This window comes from Myotis myotis, unplaced genomic scaffold (assembly GCF_014108235.1).
Source record: "Myotis myotis isolate mMyoMyo1 unplaced genomic scaffold, mMyoMyo1.p scaffold_m19_p_5, whole genome shotgun sequence".
Taxonomy (NCBI): Eukaryota; Metazoa; Chordata; class Mammalia; order Chiroptera; family Vespertilionidae; genus Myotis; species Myotis myotis.
In genome coordinates this window covers 67,351,961-67,374,321 of record NW_023416357.1, presented here as the reverse complement: position 1 = coordinate 67,374,321, position 22,361 = coordinate 67,351,961, and the positions used below count along the sequence as shown (strand labels likewise).

Below are 22,361 nucleotides of genomic sequence, written 5' to 3'. Positions count from 1 at the left end.
GCTGCCTGGCTGCCAGCCACCATCTTGGTTGGCAGTTAATTTGCATATCTCGCTGATTAGCCAATGGGAAGGGTAGTGAAGTTACGGTTAATTACCATGTTTCTCTATTATTAGATAGGATCGGATGTCTGTTCAGTTAGTCTTCAGGTGGTTCTCAATGATGGCTGTTCTATAATTTAGTTGTAATTTTGATGTAGTGGTTGGAGGAGGTGAGTATAGTATTTATCTACTCTCCATTTTGACCAGAAGTCTGGAAATGAGCTTTGATATACACAATGACTTGGATTGATTTCAAAGACATTATGCTGAAAAATAATTCTATTTATATGATATTCTCAAAAGGCGAAAACTAGAATGTCAGAGAACAGATCAATGGCTGCCAGGGCTTAGGGACAAGAGGAGGCTATAAGTACAAAGGGACATAGCATGAGGGGGAGTGATGGAAAATCCTGATTGTGGTAAAAGATATAAATCTGTACATGTGTTAAAATTCATAGAGCTGGACTGTACATCTTTTTTATATATGTATTTTATTGATTTTTTACAGAGAAGAAGGGAGAGGGATAGAGAGTTAGAAACATTGATGAGAGAGATCGACCAGCTGCCTCCTGCACACACCCCCAGTGGGGATGTGCCCGCAACCAAGGTCCATGCCCTTGTACATCTTTTTTAAAAAGTTGATTTGTTAATTCTAAAAGTTAAATAAAATTTAAAGAAACCTTTGCATTAAACCTATGCTAAATGGTAAAACTAGCTGGCCATACAGATATTCTGAGAAGAGCATTTCAGGCAGTGTATACAGCTAAAACAAGTTTCTGAGGCTGGCACATGCCTGGTATATTGAAAGAATAGTGAAGAGCTCAATGTGGCTAAAGTGGAATGAGTAGAGGTCAGAAATATAAAGGGGGAGCAGATCATGTAAGGTGTTTATGCCATTATAAAGACTTTGGCTTTCAAGTTAGATGGGGAGCCATTGCAGGGTTTTGAGCAGCACTATATTAATTCTCTTGATGTCTTAAAATTTATATGTTGAGAATAGATTCGTGGCAGAAGGGAGAGAAAAGAAATCTTAGGAAGCTATTTCAATAACCCAGGTGAGAATGATGGTGGCGCAGTTCAGAGTGGTTATGACAGTCTGTGGTGAGAAACAGCTGGAGTCTAGAAATATTTTGAAAGTAGACCCAAGAAAACTTTCTGATAAAAATGAGAAAAAGAAAGGCATCAAGGGTGACTCCAAGTTTTCTGGCCTGAGCCACCAAAAGAAGGGAACTGACATCTACTGAAGAGGGCAGACAGCTTTGGTAGAACAGGCTGTGGGGAAGCAATAGTAGTTCAATTTTGAATATGGAGAATTGGAGATTGTATTAGACTGCCAAGTGGAAATTTCCCATTTGGTTGAAAGACCAGATGCATCCAGTGGCCATGGGCATATTGACAGTATGTGGTCCTTTGGGTACAACGGAATTGTGGAGACTCCTGGAACACAGTGAAGATCTATATTATGTGAGGCTCACTCAGACCAGGAAGCATGGTCACTTGTGAGTTACATGTTCAGTTGCAATGTTTTTGCCCTGCTATTGATTCTGGGGTGAAGCTCATTTAACTTACTCCTTAAGACTTTCTCTGTTTCAGGATATAATATTTTAAATGATAAAGAATGAGTCTATGAGGAAGAATTCTTAAATGAACCTGTCTTTTCTTGAAGTTTATTCTTTCCTCATGGCCTATCTTTGCTGTAATTGCTGGAGTGACGCTGGGTTGTTCAGCGGGTACAATGGCAAGTTAGCATAATGAAGTGTCCTGGCTAAGAACACAAGGTGGATGGCTGAATATTTTATTAATATTCCAAAGATTTTACATTAAAACATGTCTTGAATTTTTTTTCTATGCCCCTATCATAATAAGGATATTTTTTCTCAAGGAGTTTGTACTATTATGAAACCATCACCTTCAATGTCATTATGATATTCTTCAAGGTACTTGAAATTCATTAATATCTCAAGGGATATTGCTGATCACTGTTACCTTAGTCCTAATATGTAGTATCAGAAATAACAAGATATAAATAATTGAGTAGAATTTCATCTAATAAGTATATTTAAAGTTCATCTCTTCAAAAACAGCATTTTAATTACATTCAAATTGTACTCATTTTATATAGGTATCAACAAAGTCATCATTTCCACAGGGGCTAGATATTAGAAAACAGATAAAAATGAAACAAGTTTTATTTTTCAAAAGTCCTCAACTTCCAAATTTAGAACACCAGGAACTGCTAAATATACACCTAAACAAAATGTAAACATTATCAGAGGAACACAAGTTGCTCTAATAGGAAAAAAACTGTAATACACATACAGTGAAACATAATTCACATAGATTCAATTTATAGGTATGTCTCAAAGTATAAAATAAATTTTAAAAACCAAGTATCTACAAATACAGGCCAAAATCACAGATGACATTCTAAACTAATATATCAATATATAATGCTTTCCCAGAGGAAGTAGAAGGGTTCTCAAGATTTTATGTTGACCTATAAATTTTCACTTCTTTGTTCTCAAATACAGAAGCAGATGACTCAGAGTTCTTGTCTTTAAATTAATTTCCTGTTGGTGTTGTTATCTAGAAATGACCCAAATGTATCATGACAAGTGCTACCAACCTGTTCTATTTAGAGCTCAGTGACCAAGACATTTCATTCTTTTTTACCTGTACCTCTATTTCCCTTCAAAAAGCTTCTTAGGAAACTTTATAGATAGTGGCGGTAAAGAGTTGAAACCAAATAATTCTGAATTGGCAAAGAAGTAGATAGTTGGCGCTAACACAGTTTTATAAAAAAAATCACCACCATCACCACCCTAATTTATTAAACCATTAAGTGCAAAAAAATAAATAAATCATCCAAAACATAGCAGGATAAAAAGTACTGGAAAACAAATAGAAGGCATTTAGAACTGTGATGCTTGTAGGCTTCAGTTTGGAAGACATACAGCAAACAAGTTATCACTACCTGTTAAACTACTTGTATAATTTGTTTAAATTTCTAACTTGTCTAAATCAAGTTGCCCTAGACAAAACAAAAAGGTCATAGTTACTGTGCTCATGTAAGTTGTAATATGGGAGGAAGAATGGGGTAAGGCACCCATCAGGTTAAAAGAGGCAGAACCAGCAAGAAAACTAAGCACTGAATTCGACCTGAGGAATGTTGCCTTTCTTCAGACTTTCCTGCATTACATAATTGCAGAAAAAGAATACCCCTCCTTTTTTTCTTAATGTATCTTAGGCTAAAAATGACAGAATAAATAGTCGTTAATTAGCACACACTATTTTTTAAAAGAAACATTTTTTAATCTGGTTGTTTGCTTGTTGGCTTTTTAATCATAAATCTTAGGAGTTGACTCTTCTAAAATGGTGCACAGATGTACTGATATATTCAGGCCTTTCTTAAAAGTAAACAACTTAAATAGGGGGCATCTGTAATAGTGTTAACAATAAAAAGTAAACAAACTTACTTTGCATTAAAAAAATAATCAATATGAACTATAATTCAGTGTTTTAAACAAATGAACACTCAACTTCAAATTAAGTATATTTAAAATAACTGCTGTTTTGTCAAATAATGAAACTACTATGTTTTATTCAATTAGAAACTTACAATTAATAAACATTACATAATCATTCTATATTATCACTATTAAAATTATCATTATCTCTTTTATATGAAGATGGTGGTTCTAAAGCAATACTCTAAACCAGAAAAGCCCATCTAAGTTTTTGGAAGTCAGTGCATTCTGTAACTAAGTGCTCTTGAAAGGTTGAAAGATAAAGAGATAAGTAATCTGAAAGATATCCTTAATGACCACAAATATTGCCAGTACTCAAAGTCAAGAATGGTATAACTTGAGTGTCAATCAGTTGTCGTTTTTTCTCCTGATGGAAGGCGTTCCCATAACTGTAGCAACTGTTCCCCAATCTGAGGTTCTAGTTCCTAGATAAATCAAAAGTCAGAATAAATATTAAAATAACTGGACTGAATTTTATAATCACCAATACCTACACTGATAAAAATGTAAGAAAATCACTGTAAATTTTATTTTTCTACCAGCACATACTAACATTATATGGAATACATTGCTCTAATTCTTTGCTTTAGGATTTATGAAGCATTTAAGACTGTAGTTAACCTGCAAATATCGCAACTATTTGTGACAACTTGATGAGAGACTTCCATGGAGTTCTGTTAGAATTTTTTTTTTTTTTTTGTATCTGGAAATAATGAATTTTGTTTCTAATGGATATTTAGCAAAAGCATTCAGCTTGACCTATAAAACATAGCATATTAGATATTTCCAGTGTTTTTTTCCAAGAGACTAGCTTAGATGACTATATAATAATCTTATCTTAGGTATTAGACTTATTTCAAAATCACTATTTAGGATAAAAATAAAAATATTCTTATATAACTGAAAAGAATGTTATTTACAGTCCTCTTGTGACAAGATGTGCTTTTAAAAAGAATCCACTCTTCATGTGGTAATCTGAAGTGAGTCACACTGGTTCAAATAAATTATTAGCTGTGTGACCTTAGGCAAAACTAATTTCTCTGAATCTATTTTATCCTACATAAAATTGGGCTAATAATTCATTGTGTGCATTAAATTACCTCATATTACAGTTAGCACAGTAATCCATATGTATGTTAATTCCCATCACCCTAGCTAGTTTAAAATGTATGTCATGAAGACAAGGTAAAACATAATAGAAATAAAACAAGCCACAAAAATATAAAAAGGTTATTTTTTTACATTACACAATTAGTTAAAGTCTTAATGGAGTTTAGATATTGTTGTTAACCTTAGATTTTAGTAAAATTACAATACTTCAGAATTACACTCAGTTTTGATCATATCTTAGGACAGTGATGGCGAACCTATGACACGCGTGTCAGAGGTGACACGCGAACTCATTTTTTTGGTTGATTTTTCTTGGTTAAATGGCATTTAAATATATAAAATAAATATCAAAAATATAAGTCTTTGTTTCACTATGGTTGCAAATATCAAAAAATTTCTATATGTGACACGGAACCAGAGTTAAGTTAGGGTTTTTCAAAATGCTGACACGCCGAGCTCAAAAAGTTCACCATCACTATCTTAGGAGGATAACAGGAGTCTCCAAAAAGGAACTTAAGAAATATTTTATATATGCAATGACAGAAAGAAGTCAAATTTACAAAATGTTACAAAAGCAATGAGCTCTATAAGAGATATTTTGCAAGAAGGCTTGTACTAGCTCCTTTACAAATCTGAACCACTATTTTCCATGTGCATGTGGAAAATAGGATATATATTCTTACAATGGCTCCTCAAACAAATCACTAAATAACAGCAAAACAAAATAAAAAGAAAAGTAGAAGAAAAATATTAAATGCCATTGTATACCTGCCCATCTCTGCTTATCTGGACTTTCTTGTTATCATTCCAAGGATTGAGCAAATGGTGTGCAAACTGAAAGGGCAGACTTTCTTTTCGTATCCACTCCACCTTAAATACTCCTCCTAGTCCAGCTGAGCCCCAATCCTGGCTCTTCTCCTTTCCTATCTCAGATGACATCCTAGAAAATCCCTGTGGATAAAATGAGGTGGAAGGATAAAAGTAAATTCAATTTATCTGAGAAAGCTATGAGGGTTTTTTAAGGGGAAAAATATAATATAAAAGTAATACATAGCTAACAAAAAAGGGGGGGGGGACATCTGTAATACTTTCAACAATAAAGATCAATTAAAAAATAAGCTACTTATTAAGTGTTTTTATAAAAAAATATATAAGCAAATTTTACAGGAAAGACCAATTCCAGCCTTCTAACATAATTTCAGATATGACAGATATTTTCTAAATAATATTTCAATAGTTCTAAACCCACATTTATACCATAATAAATGGATACAATCTAACCTCTATGCTTTTACTTCCAAAAATTATATTATCAAATTCATTATTTTATAAATTCAGATATATGAGTTAAGACACACACTCAGTTTCTTGATTGTCAATACTAACTTCCTTGACCTATTTAAATAAACATTTTACCAAAAATTCAAGATTCTCATTGTTTTTAATCTACCCCAGAAATGGTAAATCTACAGTTGTCTTCAGAAGCAGAAATTGTTTATCTGGAGAGGTTCTGGTAAGATAAGGCAAAAACAAAGGGATCCCTATTTATCATGCCCTTGAGGAGGTGCAATGTATTTCTCATTCTAAGACAAAATTGCATTCCGATGTAATACAAAGCCAGGGGTTTTTGTTGTTGTTGTTTGTTTTTTATCTCTATGGTCTAACCTGCAGCCAGAAGAACCCTTACTGCTTCAGGATGGCTCACCTGGAAATGTCCAGATCCTTGAACAGAAAAAACCAAGTAAACCATGCTGCTTTCCCAAAAGGCTCGATTTAGCTTCCGCTCATTACTAGGGGTTGTAGACCAAATACCCTTCTGTTGAGAAATTTCAAGGTTTCTCAAATTGCTACTCTTCATTATGAAGTATCGAATAGGCATGTTTGGTCTTGGTGAAGGAGATTTTGACCCCTATAAAAGAATGCATAAATTCTTGAAAGGTAATTTGACCTTTCGGAATCAATAGGCTCCATTAAATAACATCATCATGAACATATAAACCAAAATAGTTTACCAAATATTCAACAAATGCGAACAGCTCTGTCATTCATTCCTGAAAAACTACACAAGGCTCAATCAAAATGAGGTTAAAGAGCCCAAACCCAGTACTCAGTTTCAGAGCATTCAAAATCCCTTATCAAGAAAGGATCCTGGATTACCAACTTTGATTTATACTCCAAATGTACTTCCAGAAAATATTTTAATAAACTTCAAAGTTTATTAAAACAAAAGTTTTATGAAAACAAAACAAATACTGCTCCAGCTTATTGCCAGGATACAGTTTCCAGGTAACAGTGCAAGGAAACAAACAGAAACCAGTGGTCTTGCTGAAATGCAGAGACAGACCAGGCAACTAGTATTTGCATGGCAGTGAACTAGACCGAAGAAAGTTGCACAGAAAGTGAGCTCATGGGAAACTGCAGAGGATTCCCACAGTTTTTGGTTAAGTGCTGACCTGCACACAAGTAAGAAAAAATGACTTGAGGCCTGGAAAAGACCCAAAGGAAGGAAGTACACCTGATAATTCTGAGCGCTCACACATATGGCTGAGAATACTTCCTGTTATCCCCAACCAAAATAGAAATAATTTGGACTAATAATGGGTCATTAGTCCACAGAAACATCACACCTTAGTATCAGAACTAAATTAGTACCAGATAAAAACTGCTCTGGAACCACCCTAGCACTGCTTACTAGCAAATCCTGAAAAGATTAAATTGATTGCCACTAACTTAACTGTATACCAAAAGGATATCTAACACTATTTAAAGGAATACAACAAAAATCATGTAGCCAAACAAAATTATAAGGAATGCAAAGGAACAGAAGAATATGATCCATAACTGGAAAATAATCACTAGGAACAGACTCAGATGATGCAATTAGGAGATAAGAATATTAAGGCAGTTATGATAAATATGCTTACTATCTTCAAGAAGATAAAGGAAACATGAGCATGATGAGAGGAGAAATGGAAGGTATTTTTTAAAGACCCAAAGGATGCTCTGGAGATGAACTTACAGTATCTGAAGTGAAAAATACACTAGAAAGAATGCATAATAGATTAGACACTACAAATAAAAATACAAGTGACCTAACTTAAAGATACAGCAATAGAAACCTCTCAAATGAAGCAGAGAGAAAATAACTGAAATATAATTATCAGAGCATCAAGTGACCTGTGGGAAAATATCAAGTAGCCTTAGATTTGTATATCCAGGATCCCAGAAAGGAGAAGTGAGAGGTGAAATATAAAATATAAGTGAAGAGCCCTGGACAGTGTTGCTCAACGCTTAGAGCATCAGCCCACGCACTGAAGGATCACAGGTTCAGTTCCTGGTCAAGGGCATGTACCTGGGTTGCAGGTTCAATCCCCACATGAGTTAGGGCATGTGTGGGAGGCAACCAATTGATGTGTCTTTCTCACATCATTGTTTCTCGCTCTCCCTCTCCCTCTCCCCTATTCTCTCAAAAAAAGCAATGGAAAAAATATCCTCAGGTAAGGATTAACAACAAAAAAAGTGAGAAAGTAATGGTCTTACATTTCCCAAAATTGATGGAAACTATAAATACACAGAATGAAGAAGAAACAGAAGGAAAACTAGACCAAATCATATCAAAATCAAACTGCTAAAAACAAGTGGTAAAAAGGAAATCTTAATAAAAACAGCTAGAGGACCCAGGTGAGTTGACTTGGCTGAGTGTCATGTCACCCTGTACACCAAAAATGTTACAGGTTCACCAGAACACAACATACAGTACAACAAATAACCCTAGTCAAATACTTACTCAGGTACTAACAACACAAGAAAGTAGAACTAAATATATTCTAACATTAGAAACCATTCATTTTATAAATTCTTTAAAAGATACATAGTTCTCAATTCCCCATCAAAATTTCCTATCTTCCTAGTTCCATCCTGTTTTGGTTTATACTATATCCACTGAGTTGATAAAATCAATTAACAAAAAAATCCTTTTCAATTCTAAAATTATAAACCAAAGTTAAGATAATCTTCTTCTTATTTGTTTTAACAACAAAAAAAAGAAGTTCTAAAGAAATAGAAAGGAAATAATGAACTACTTAGCTACATGCCATCAGTGAGTGATCTGTTAGTTTTAAAACACACCAACATGGTAATAACTAGAAAAAACTGGCAAACAAAAGAAACAAAAAATTTACTCAAGGTGTCTCAAGTTTGCAGGCTTCAATATATATCTAGAACAGAGCCCACAATTAGTAACTGAAAATAATTGGTTTATGATTTTAAATACGTAATATCCAATGTGCTACAAATGTATTCCTTGCTACATCAACTTTTAGATACTCTACCTTTCCTGAGGATGGAGGAGAAGGGCTAGCACAAGGACTTGGGTAATCTTCTGTAGATTTTGCAGAAGCTTGATCTGGTCGGTCATCAGTGCTTCGTTTAGGATGTAAAATTCCTCTATCTTTGTACTTCTGAGGTGGATGTAGTGCTGGAGATGGAGATTTCATCAATACTCTTGAGTGAGAAGGAAGAAGCAAAGGCAACCCATTATATGTAAGTTCATAATACAAAGCAAATGCCATTTTAAATCAAAGTTTCAAAGACATTATAGTTGATAGGACATTTTTTAAAAGGGAATTTCATTCTTCTATTACATTTGGAAGTTAAGAAACAGTTGGACTATTATGGTACAGTTTACAAAAACAAATATACAAAAACATATTTTTAAGACAATCTACAAAAGTCTTTAACTTAATATTAAAAATTACCCAAGTATTATTCCCCTTACCAAATCCCTATCCTCCTTTATGATGGTATAGGAGAGAACTTAACAATTATATTTTATATTGACATTTAATGTCTTTAACATTATAAAATTATTAAACTACATCTAAGCCAATGGCCTTTACAAGAATATCACCCACTCCACTTCCCTTCCACCTCCACAGCATATCTTAGAGCCAAGTAAAATACATATAAAAAGCATACTAAAATAGTAAGGTAAAGTGGAAATAATGCTGGACTAGAGTCAGGATAAAAGATTTCTAGGACAGTACTAAATTTATAACTAACTAGGTATATGATCCTGGGCAAGTCTTTTAATTTATGAGCTTAAAAAGTATATATTTGTGGAACAACCAGACATTTAAAAATAAACTGAGTACTTCCTAAAATCATGCAATATCCACCTATAGAATATTCTCGCCCAAACACTGGATCTAATCAAGCACTGAGAGCTAACTACCAGTTTACATGAACTACTTAAGATATAGCAATAACTAACGCCAGGAGAAATGAAGAGACAAATCCAGAATGTGGTACAGTAAGTACTCAGTGTCAGCAACAAGTTCTGTGACTTTAAGCAAAATGATGTATAATGAACCAATTTTACCATAGGCTAATTGACATAAACAAGAGTTAAGTTACTATGTCATCTCATCAACATTATAATGAAACACTTTGAATGAAATGATGTTATTCAAGGACCTGCTGTACATCTCACAGTACCACTGACCTAGTTTCTTCAAAAAGGCCAACTAAGGAACTGCTCTGATCACAAGGGACTCAAGAAACACAACACCCTGGTACAATGCATAAGTCCTCCCTGGATGCTAATTCAAATAAATCTATAGAGAACTGGGGAAATTATCATTTCATTGAAATTGATAATTGGATTTTGATTATGTAGGAAAAAATGCCTGTTGTATTAAGAGATGCATAGTTAAATGTGGAAGGGTAAAATGACAGGATGTATGGTATTTATTTTGAAATATGTAAACAAAAACGAAAGCAAAAGGAAAAAATATTTGGCTACAAACAAGTAGGTGAAATCTTGGTTATTATTGAATCAGGGCTATGGAGTTCATTATAGTATTTCATTTACTTTGCTGTGTTTCACAATATTTATAATGAATAAATTTAAAGCAGAAAAGGGTAAGTGTTCAATAATCCACAAGCTTCCACAGAGTCTTTGCAAGTCCTGCCTACAAGACAAGTTGAAATAGCTTATGCCCACAATTTTTTCCATTTCTATAAATATCTTAGATGAAGGATTGTTTCTTTCACAAATGAAATAAAATAGCTAAAACTTAAAGATATTAATAAAGTGTGATGTATGCATATATGAATCATTAACAACTTGATTAGAAGTACAAAAATTAAATTTTCAAAGATTTTTTTCCTCTCATAACCGAAGTTCAATGACTTTTTTAGTTACAACTTCTAACATTCCATCATTCTTACCCTGGTACCTAACTGACCTGAAAATTAGCTGACAGAACTTAATGAAGGCAAAATCTTATTAAAGTAAAAATGATATTTTCAATAGAATTAAATACCTATTTTTGTGGTTTTCAAGTTGATCTTTTACTCTGAGCCTTATTTTAGCTTTTTTCTCATGTTTATTTGGTTTCCCCAAAACATTTCATTCAAGTAGAAACAAAGTATGCCTGTAAACCAGCGGTTCTCAACCTGTGGGTCGCGACCCCTTTGGGGGTCGAACGACCCTTTCACAGGGGTCGTCTAAGACCATCGGAAAACACATATATAATTACATCTTGTTTTTGTGATTAATCACTATGCTTTAATTATGTTCAATTTGTAACAATGAAATTGGGGGTCACCACATGAGGAACTGTATTAAAGGGTCGCGGCATTAGGAAGGTTGAGAACCACTGTGGCGTAAACCATTCCACCTAAATTTTCAATTAGGAGGAACAAAGAGTTCTGATATAGAACTCACTTATAGCTCATTTTTTCTTATGTAAATCTTTTGCCATTAAATTACTATTTGAAAATGATAAGAAAAAAACATTAGTTTGGCTTTGGGATGGGACATGGGCAATTTCTAGTATTTTAATAGTTTCTTAAACTATTCTTAAATATTTTCAATTCAAAATATGATTTTAGGTAAAAACTTTATAGGATGGAGGATATTATAAGGCTGAGGTGCAGAATGTACAAAGCTTCAAATGTAGAGTTGAAGAGTTAATTGAAAATATAAGCAGCCCAGGCCAGTATGCAGTTGGTTGGAGCATTGTCCCATATATTGAAAGGTGTGGATGTACCTGGGGCACATACCTAGATTTCAGGTTCAATCCCTGGTTGGGTGCATACTGAAGGCAACCAATCAATGTTCTCTCTCATAATGATAATTCTTTCTTTCTTTCTTTCTTTCTTTCTTTCTTTCTTTCTTTCTTTCTTTCTTTCTTTCTTTCTTTCTTTCTTTTCTTCCTCTCTCCCCCCCCACCCCCACCTGTCCTCTCTCTCTAAAAAGAAATCAATAAGCATATCCTCAGGTGAGGATTTTTTTTAAAAGAAAGAAAATGTAAGCAAACAGAATATGTGACTATTTTTATATTTATCAAAGGATATTTATTATATTAAAAATAAATGAAATTCACTGACAAAAAGTGTTTTTATTGAAAACATTTATCTAATCTACATCTTGCTATCCTAGAGTGAAAACTCTAACTATAAATAATTTTTCTCTAAAAAGTAATCCCACAAAGATGATAACTTCTCTCTTCAAAAATAAATCTTCCTAAGAGTCCTCATTCTAGTCTTCATCAAGATACATCAATTCTAGGCATAATCCATTAATTCTACAAAAAGTCCTATTGTTCAATAGGTAGGAGAATGAAAAATGTCAGGCTACAACTTGTAAGAAAAGGAAATGCTTGATCCTGGTATCACAAGGTGGGGGGGGAGGGGGGGGGATGAACTTATAAGACAATCAGTTTCTAAGTATAACTAATTACACTTTATAATTCTGATTTTCTTCTGTATTTCCAAATTTTATCAAATGAATATGTATTACTTCATAAAGGAAAAAGGAAGTTTTTATCCAAAAAAATGTGTGCAACTCTGTTAGTATGTGAATATAGGTACACACATAATATATATGCGTTTATACATACATACATACACACATACACACACACACACACACACACACACACACACACACACAGTTCTCTGTGAATCTAACAGGTTTTTTATAATTCAAGAAGAGCTTTCTTACTGTTGACAATCATATAATAAATAAAAATGTCACATCCAATTGCTAAATGCCAGAAAGGTGTAGGAATAATAAGACCACATTAAAATATCCATGGAGATGTATGTGCACATTCTAAATATTTGCTGTTCAAGTAAGCTTTTAGAATAATCTTTTCAAAAAAGTGGGGGATGTCTAAGTAGAATATATGGTTTTTACTATTCTTTTGTTTAGGAGGGTCTACATCAGAAAGGTTCAGCTGTGCACAATGTGTGGTTTTCTTGGCAACTGGCTAAATTATTCCTAAAACTGGATATCTGAAGAACTTGGAAACCAATAAATATTATTCCTCTTTCACTGAAGTCTGAACTAATAAAGCCTTTATGCTTCTGTGAAATATGCAAAATTTGATCAAAAGAAGGTAATGAAATCCCCATCTGACCCTTGAACATCACATATCTTTTGTTTCCATTGTTTCTATTTTCAGTTTTTTACCAGTGAAATCATATTCTTACTACAGAGACTTTCCAATATTGCCAAAATTAGCATCACAGGCAAAATGTTGTCTTTGTTATCAACAAGGTAAGAAAATTTTTTCTAATGATAAAAAGAAACATACTTGATTCTATTAAATGTTTACAAGAAATAGTTCTGAATCATGCCCAATGATTCATTATAACCACTATCATATCCTATATAATAAAAACCTAATATGCTAAGTGTCTGACCATTCGACTGTTCGACCAGTCACTATGACGTGCACCGACCACCAGAGGGAAGACGCTCCGACCAGTAGGTTAGCTGGCTGCTGGGGTCCAATTGGGACTGGACGAGACAGGCCAGACATGCCCTACAGCCCTCCCGTGGTCCTTCCCTGGCCCCGATTGTACACCTGTGTGGTCCCTCAGCCTGGCCTGCACCCTTTCGCAATCCGGGACCCCTCGGGGGATGTCAGAGAGCCAGTTTCAGCCCAGTCCCCGCAGGCCAGGCTGAGGGACCCCAGCAGTGCACAAATCCGTGCACTGGGCCTCTCGTTATATCATAATATATTTTTGGATAAATAATTCAAGAAGAGTTTTCTTACTATTGACAATCATAAAATAAAAATGTCACATCCAATTGCTAAATGCCAGAAAGAATAAAAGAATTTGATTAAATTGAAACAAATTTTGTCACAATAAATTTATTTACTTATTATATGCCTCTCAATAAAATGTAAATTCTCTGAAGGAAGAGGTCTATTTTGTTTTGTACATTGCTCTATCCCTCATACCAAGAACAACAGGTATTGAATGTATCACTGAATGAATAGATGGTTTTTCTGTAGGAATACTAGTCAGCAATATTGATATCTAGGTAATACTTGTGGGTTGTTCTTTTAAATGGCTATAGCCATCACTTCTTGCTGTAGGGTACCTACGAAAGATGCCACTTGACATACATTAACTAAAATGTAAAATAAAAAATGTTGCTATCTTCTCAACAGACCCTAAATTTGTGAATTCTTAAAAATAAACATTGAGTTTTTCTGAAAAAGAAATTTCTTATTAAATAACTCACATACCAGTAGCCTAAAATCCTTCATATTATCTTAAAACTCATAAGAATTACTAGGGGCCTGGTGCACGGATTCATGCACATTGAAAAAAAAATAATTAGAATATTTTAATATTTAATATTGGATCTTGTATTCCACATAGTCCATGTACCATATTTGATTTTACAATCTGAAAAAGTTGAGGACACTGGTCTTCATTCGGAATTTTTGCCTTAACTATATGGTCAATGTCATGTCCCGTTCATAATTTGGATTCACTATCTAATATCAATAATATGTGAGCGTGAGGCAGTCCGTGTTTCTGAAATTCGGTGACATGAATTTTAGCTGTAGCATTGCCAAATAAATCAAATTTACATATATCATTTAAAAAGAGCATTCAGTTTAATATTAAAAACACTGGCTACCAAGTCAGGTCTGTTTTCAACTTTTTGCTAGCGCTGTAAATTATTTGTAATACCTACCCATTTGGGGTTGCATGTCATGGTTATAAAAAAATCAGGCTTGCCATACTTCGTTACAATTGCAATAGCATCCTGATATCGCTGCTGCATATTTCTGGGAGTACCCCCAAAAGACGATGGAAGTATTATCATTTTACCAATCAGCACATTGTGATTTTCAGATCTAGATGTGAGATAATCCATCAAACCACCATATTTTTCAACTCTCAACTTATATTGGTTTGCTTTAATGAAATTTATCCGATTTGCTTCCATTTTTTAATATGAATTGACAATATACTGTTGAGCTAATTTTCCTGCATTTAAAATAGGATTGAACGTGTCCCACACGGAGAGATGAAATCCATAATACTGCATTTGTGTGCCTCATGTCTTTACATTTTGTCTGGTATTATTGTTGATTACACTGTCGTCTCTGAGTCTTAATGCAATATCTGTTCCCCAGCCTTTTTCACCATGTGGAAAAAGAATAGGATATGTCATTGCATCTAATGTAGAAAACAGGATACTGATTTATTTTAGTGGCATTCGTATTATTGGGATCTGGTTTACAATGAATGAACAGGTCCCTTTCAAAGGGAGGTTCTCCATCTTCGTTTCTAAATATGACGGCAACCTCAGTTACACGGGGAGAATTATATCTACCCAGATCACTATCACGATTATATTTAATTGCCATTGTTACTTCCGTGGGAGCAATACATTTTGCTGCTGCTTCAGACTGGGCTTCCTTTTCTACCTCATGTAGCATCTTGTATGATTTTGTTAATTTGTTTATTTCATGCATGAGGTTGTTGATATTGATCATGAGTCTTTCTGAGCAACCGTGGTTTTCTGGCATTGCTAATCTTTTACTTGTCGCTTCGGCCGTGTCTAAAACGTAGAGTTGAACAAACTTCTGAGAAACACCATCTGAAGGATGTAAAGTTCCAGTACAGTGATAAACTTGACTGTGTATTCTAAAACAGTATGGCTCATATCCTGATGATGAAGTGATATTTGCACCCATTGAAGCAAAAGCAAAAGAACTATTTATGGAATGAATATTTTCCATAAAATTTTTACTATCAGAATCTTCGTTTATCATTAATTTTTTAAAATATGCCGGGTATTCTGGAAACTTATATCATTTGGACAAACTTTACCTTTGCTGCAACATCGAGTAAATTTTCCATCAGATGGTTTTCCATTGGAGAAATTTAGTGATAGGCAAAACTGACATGTAACAGTCATTTCACCACAACTATGTTCGATAATTGCATCCTCATTTACTTAATTTTTGCTGTGAAGGCAGTTCCTACCAGTATTGGTAGTATTTGTCGATGACAGTTTTTCAGACATATTCTGTCAATGATGATGCTTTCTTTCGGCCGCAGAGGTACATTGTGCCAATAGTTGGTCTTCAGACATATTCTAGTGACGACGCCAGCTTCTTTCGGCTACAGAGGTACAATTGGGGCTGACCGGCCGGGGAGGGACCACAGGAGATTGGCCTGCCTAGAAGGGACCGCAGGAGGGCTTCAGGGCATGTCTGGCCCTGTCTCGCCCTGGCAGCCCCAGCTTGCATCCCCAGCCTTGCAACCCCAGCTTGCGCCCCCAGCCTCACAGCCCCGCAGCCCTGCCTGGCACCCCACCTTGGCCTGGCACTGCCTGCTCACCTGCTTCACCATCCCACCACGGTCCCGCTCTCGTTGGGGCCTATCGGGGCTGGCAGTGCCTCCACTGCCGCCCACTGCTGGCGCCGTGTTGCCAACACCTGCCAAGTACCACACCATCCCCTGGTGGTCAGCGCATGTCATAGCAAGCGACTGAACTCCCTGTCGAACTCCCAAAGGGACAATTTGCATATTAGGCATTTATATAGAGGTTTTAAAAGGAAAAATCTCTTCCCATTTTACTGTGACCTTTCTGTGTTCCTTACATGATAACAATGTAACTTCTAAATATTATAAAAGCACATAATTCCATAATAAATAACTTTTCCTGGAGAAAATGTCTCCTGTTTCAAGCCATTAATTTACCTTTCTGCAGTAGTAGACTCATCAGGAAATTCAGTATCTGCTGAACTTTTCCTACTATTATTTGACCTCCAAGATGATGCCAAAGGAAGTTCTTCTGAAGACATAGGCCTTGGCCTTTGTCCAATCCCAGATGGTTGTTGTAAACCTGCAGACTGTTCTTCAGTGCTTAAAGCAGCTATAATTGCTCTAATGGTTGCTTCATCAACTTGAGACCACGGTTTAGATGGAGCTCTCATTCGGCGTAAAAATAAGCTATGCCACTTCTGTCTGAGCTGCAGCAATAAACTGGCGGCCTACAATAAAATAGTTTCTTCAGTTCAAATATGCTTGCAAGCACCTATTTGTTTATTAATTAAGGGTCTTTGAATGTTTCCAAAGAACAAGGTTTACATTTCATATAATTTACTACTACTTTCATTCTTTTTATTACAAGAATGAAATAAAATTTCTTCTTTACCATATTTGAGGCACAAAATCAAATGAAACAGTTTATTGAGAGAGACAATATGTGGTAGAGTGTGATTAACATCTCAAAAGCAGAGTAAACAAACAAAAGCAGAGTAAAAAACAAAAGCAGAGTAAACAAACAAAAATACATTTAGTTCCATTCATTTTATTTTAGTGACTGTGGAACATCCAAATAATGATGTCCAGAAGGCAGCTGGATTCATATGTCCAGGGAAAGGCCTAAGCTAGATATAGACGTGGTAGTCATCAATGCATAAATGGTTAGAGGTAGTCTCTAGGAACTGTGCAGACAGTGAAAAAAGCAAAGCACAAAGTATTGGAGAACATCTAACATTTAAGGCACAAACACATAGAGAAGAGTCCGTGAAAGAACCTAAGAAGAAATGGCCTCTCTAGAAAAAAGAAGAATCAAGAAAGATTAATGTCACAGTACCTGGTGACAAAGAAATTGGGACAGGTGTGAGGAGGAAAAATGGGAAAGATAAAATTACAAAAAGAAGGTTATGGACAATACTGCCAAAAATGAGAAGAGGTCAAATTTGTCAAGGACAGCAGGCTGGTTTTGACAACATGGAGGACAATATTGTCCCCAGCAAGAACAATTTCAGTGAAGTGACAGGCTATTGGATATTCAAGTGAGACTACATACAGTAGGTTCAAATGATGGAAGAATCCGAAAAAGGTAAATCTAGCCCTTGTCGACTATTCACAGCTTAGCTGCCAAAACAAAACAAAACAAAAAGCTATAAAATGACCTTTAAAAGTGGAGATGAAATTAAGGGTAGGCTTTGTCAAGAAATATTTTTAATTTGAAAAGAAACATTCCTCTTTCCCAATTCAGAGATATGTGAAAAGAGAAATGAGAAAGGAATTCAGATCTTTCTCTTAGAAATAGTTAAAATAAAGGGATTTCTTGTGTACCCAATACTCAATATTTCATTATATACACAGAAATACTCAAAATATTACCATGCATAAATACTGATCTGCACCTACGTTTTTCAAATCCACTGTTGGATTAAACCCCAATGCAGCAGAGAATACCTGAGGGCCCAAAACTGAAAAAGAAGTTGTATTCTCTAATGCTAAGAACCCAATATTATAGATATAATTTTCATTATATTGTTTATTAGATCATACTAACTGGATCACACTACTAAAGAGCAACTTACCTCAGGTTCTAGTTTGAAATTGAGCCACTCATCAAGTTTCAAAGCTGCCAGATTAGCAGTGGTTCTATCTTCCATTTCACTATCACTACTATCATTAGGAATACCATCCGCTGTAGAAACAAATATTGAAAGAAAAATTTTCACTTTAACCATTTTATATTATAGCAAAAAGAATAAGCAAATATAGATTGACACACCACATTTACACAAATCCTCCTGATATACTAACAATTTGGGTGGGGAGTTCTCTAAACCCCATAGGTCACAAATTAAATCTCAATATTTAAAAGGAGGGGAAAAAAGGAATTGTAAAGACTACAATCTCTAATCACAAGGCAACAAAACAAAAAAGAAATTAAAAAATCCAAAAAAATATTTAAATAATAAGTAGATGGAGAAGAAAACTAAGAACATAAGAGAATAAAAACATTAAAAATAGTAAGGAAAAGAATGATATATTAGGGAAGACAAAATGTTATTAATAGTTAAAACTATAATCCAGTTCCTTAAAACCTAATAAGCAATCCTGATAAATTTAATAAAGGGAGAAAAAAGCACAAATCTAACCACAAAATCAAAACTGAGCATAAAATTGTAAAAATGGTTCAAAATGTGTTAAGCTTAAAAGAATTATAGAGTCTTGAAACCTTCAAGGAAAATTCATTTCTATAAAACAAATTGAAAGAATAAGTAATTACTAAAACTGAAAGAATAAGAAATAGAAAAACTCAGACTATTTAAGGAAGAAATTCAAGATGTCCTTAAAGAACAGCAGCAAAGAAATGCAGAACACCAAGTCTCTCAAACCTTCAAGAAATCAAATAATAGCCAGTTCCTTTAATGAGAGAATCTAAACCTAACCTTAAAACTGATAAAACCAAAAACCTAAAGATACTTAAATGTGCAAATGCACATGCCACACAAACTCTATGTAGGTCAGCCTCACTAATGAACATAAATATTACAATTTTAATAAGTGCTGGCAAAGTATTTAGCATTGCAATAAATTACTCTTAGTCCAAGAAAGGTTTATTCTTGGAACAATATGATGGTAGTTCCATAAAAAAAATATACACCACATCAATAAATGAAACAAATTTTGATTACATGAACAAATGCTCAAAAGTTATTTAACAAATTCAACACATTTTTAAAACATTAAAAACAGAACAATTCTGCCTTAATTTCATGAATAAAATAATTTATTAAAACAAGAATTAACATTATAATCAATGGTACAACTTTAGAATTTAAACCTTTAAAATTAAAAAGGACAAAGTAGACCATTTAATGGTTTTCCAATATCATGAAAAAGAGATAAAAAAATAAATTTTGGCAACAAATTAAAATATTACCACCTGAAGGTAATATAACTTAAGAAATAGAGAATCCAAAGGATTAATAAGAGCTTAGTAAAGTAACCAAGTACATAAAATATACTCTTTGAGGTAGAGTTCTTATTAAGCAAGAACAACAGGCAAAGAAAAAGAAAACCTATTCACCGTAATTCAAAAACAGAAAGAAAACATCTTAAGAATCATCTTAAGAAATATATCCAATCTTTACAAAGTTACCAAAAAATTGCTAAATTTAATAGAAGATATAGCTAATTAGGAAGAATATATTAAATTTGCTGGAAGCAAACACTAAATTAAAATCACAAAAGAACTGTTTGGTGTCAAAAGGCTTATAAGAAGGTGACCACTCGCCAAAACCGGTTTGGCTCAGTGGATAGAGCGTCGGTCTGCGGACTGAAAGGTCCCAGGTTCAATTCCGGTCAAGGGCATGTACCTGGGTTGCAGGCATATCCCCAGTAGGAGATGTGCAGGAGGCAGCTGATCGATGTTTCTCTCTCATCGATGTTTCTAACTCTCTATCTCTCTCCCTTCCTCTCTGTGAAAAATCAGTAAAATATATTTTAAAAAGAAAAAAAAAGAAGGTGACTACTCAATATTCATAAAAAAAAAATAGGTAAGATTATCAAATAACTTAATAGAAAAGCAGCAAAGAGTTACGGGTAGATACTCCACCAGATATTAGAGCTTATTAAAATACAAAACTATTGAATAACGTTATAATATAAAGGCAGAAATTTAAAGGAAAAGAAGACAGAGAGTTTTACCATGCCAAATGTAATATGAAATCAATATAAGCCTTCTAAAAGACAATACATAAGGATTATTTTGGTGCAGGTGAGGGGAAAGCACTTGGAAAAACATGAAATCTACATTTTAAACCAGAGTCAATGCAACATGGTTGAAAAAATTATCTTAAAAATCAAATCATAGCAAAAGACGAAGAAAAAACGGAGTACTTATCAGGTCCATGGAGGAATGAAACTTTTTCAGCTCTGAAGTGAGCAGTATAGAAAAAGATTATTCAATTTGAATCTATAGCAGTCAAAACACAGAACTAGAATGGCCAGAGTGGCTCAGTTGGTTGGGCATGGTCCTATGCACTGAAAAGTTGCCCATTAGATTCCAAGTCAGGGCATATACCTGGGTTTCAGGCTCAATCCTGATTAGGACACTTAGAGAAAGCAACCAATCAAAGTTTTCCTCCCTCTTCCTTCCTCTCTCTCTAAGTATGTCTTCTGGTGAGGATTTAAAAAACAAAACAATACAAAAACACCACAGAACTCAAAATATATAAAACTAACAAAAATGGGTATTATATATGATAGAAAGAAGGCTAACAGCTTTAAATCATGAAACTGTAGGTCAAATTAAGAAAAACATCAGTTCTCAAACCTTATCCCATCCCACTCTCTCTTTGATCACTGTGTTTCCAATCACATACCTTTAGGTCAATTCCTAGATCATTTCTTAGTGCAGAATCTTGGCCCTTGCCAACTTCTTTATTATCTTCACATAGCTAGCTCCTTCTCATACTTTAGGTCTCAGCTTAAATCACGTCTCCTCAGAGAAATTTGTCTAGGGTTTCTTTCTAAAGTAGGTCATCCCTAAGGCAGTCTGCTTTATTTCTTTCATAGTACTATATAAAACACTTACTTTTTTGCTGTCTGTCTACCATCCACAACCATGTAAACTCCCAAGGACAGAAATAACTTGTCTATTTTGTTTTCTGCTACATCCTCAATACCTACCACAATACCTGACATATAGCAGTTATTCAAATAGTAAATATTTGCTGAGTCACCAAATAGGAAAAAATTAGAAACAATCAAGATGTCCAATTATAAAGAAAAATCTTAAATACAATATACCACTTTAATATGATAGAATATTTTGCAGCCATTAATATAAAATATTTCATGTTTTTTATATTCTATACAATCAAAACAGCAGAATATAAAATGATAGTATGGGTAAAATAATTTAAAATATGTATATATCTACAGAAAAATATATAATATTAAGTATGTTTACATAAGGGTAATAAGATATGGGTAACTATTATTTCCTTTAAACAAATACCTTTTATTTTTGTTAATCATTTAAATTCAGTGGAAGAGAAAAACAAACTTCCTATCAGCAAGATTAATAAAAAATGTACAAATCAAGTTATCTTAATTAATTTCAAGAACAGTGGTATGCTTTAGTATTTTCTGGTTAGTCTTATATTAAAAGGGAGTTAATACTACATAAGTTTTTATAATTTCAAAATTTGTTTGGTTTAGCAAAAAGAAAAAAAATTTCATTTCAAATATATTTTTATTTCCTTCATAACACATTTACCTCGAAAGGATGAAGATTCCTGAAGAGCATTACTTGCCAACCTAGCTGGTCCACAGAATACCAATACAGTGACGGGTGTCACTGCTGAACAACATCTAATGTTAGCTATTCTATGGGCTCTGGTCATTTCATCATAAATAAGCCAGTCTGTGGGCAGTGCCTGAATTGCTGCAGCTTGACCATTGGCTGGAGGAATCTATTAGGAAAATAAATTAAAAAACTGTTAACTATGTTTATCACCTACTTTACTGGTAATAATTTTAAACTGTAAAACGTCCCTTAATAAAATGGGTGATGCATACCCAAACAAAAATTAA

At 34.1% G+C, this 22,361-nt stretch overlaps 1 protein-coding gene across 4 annotated transcripts in view; it reads right to left on the bottom strand.

The window, feature by feature from the left end:
* Nucleotides 1-2,212: 2,212 nt before the first annotated feature.
* YTHDC2 (YTH domain containing 2) overlaps nt 2,213-22,361 on the bottom strand; it is a 62,716-nt gene continuing 42,567 nt past the window's right edge. For 2 of the 4 annotated variants that reach the window (XM_036309168.1, XM_036309170.1), the window contains 7 exons: nt 22,045-22,240; nt 18,347-18,456; nt 16,707-16,999; nt 9,008-9,179; nt 6,382-6,585; nt 5,445-5,627; nt 2,213-3,991 (listed from right to left, as the gene is read on the bottom strand). In XM_036309168.1, coding sequence (XP_036165061.1) covers nt 3,911-3,991; nt 5,445-5,627; nt 6,382-6,585; nt 9,008-9,179; nt 16,707-16,999; nt 18,347-18,456; nt 22,045-22,240 — 1,239 coding nt within the window. In that variant the 3' untranslated portion in view covers nt 2,213-3,910. Of the gene's footprint in view, nt 3,992-5,444; nt 5,628-6,381; nt 6,586-9,007; nt 9,180-16,034; nt 16,183-16,706; nt 17,000-18,346; nt 18,457-22,044; nt 22,241-22,361 lie in introns of those variants that run through there. The other 2 variants (XM_036309169.1, XM_036309171.1) reach the window with 2 other exon arrangements.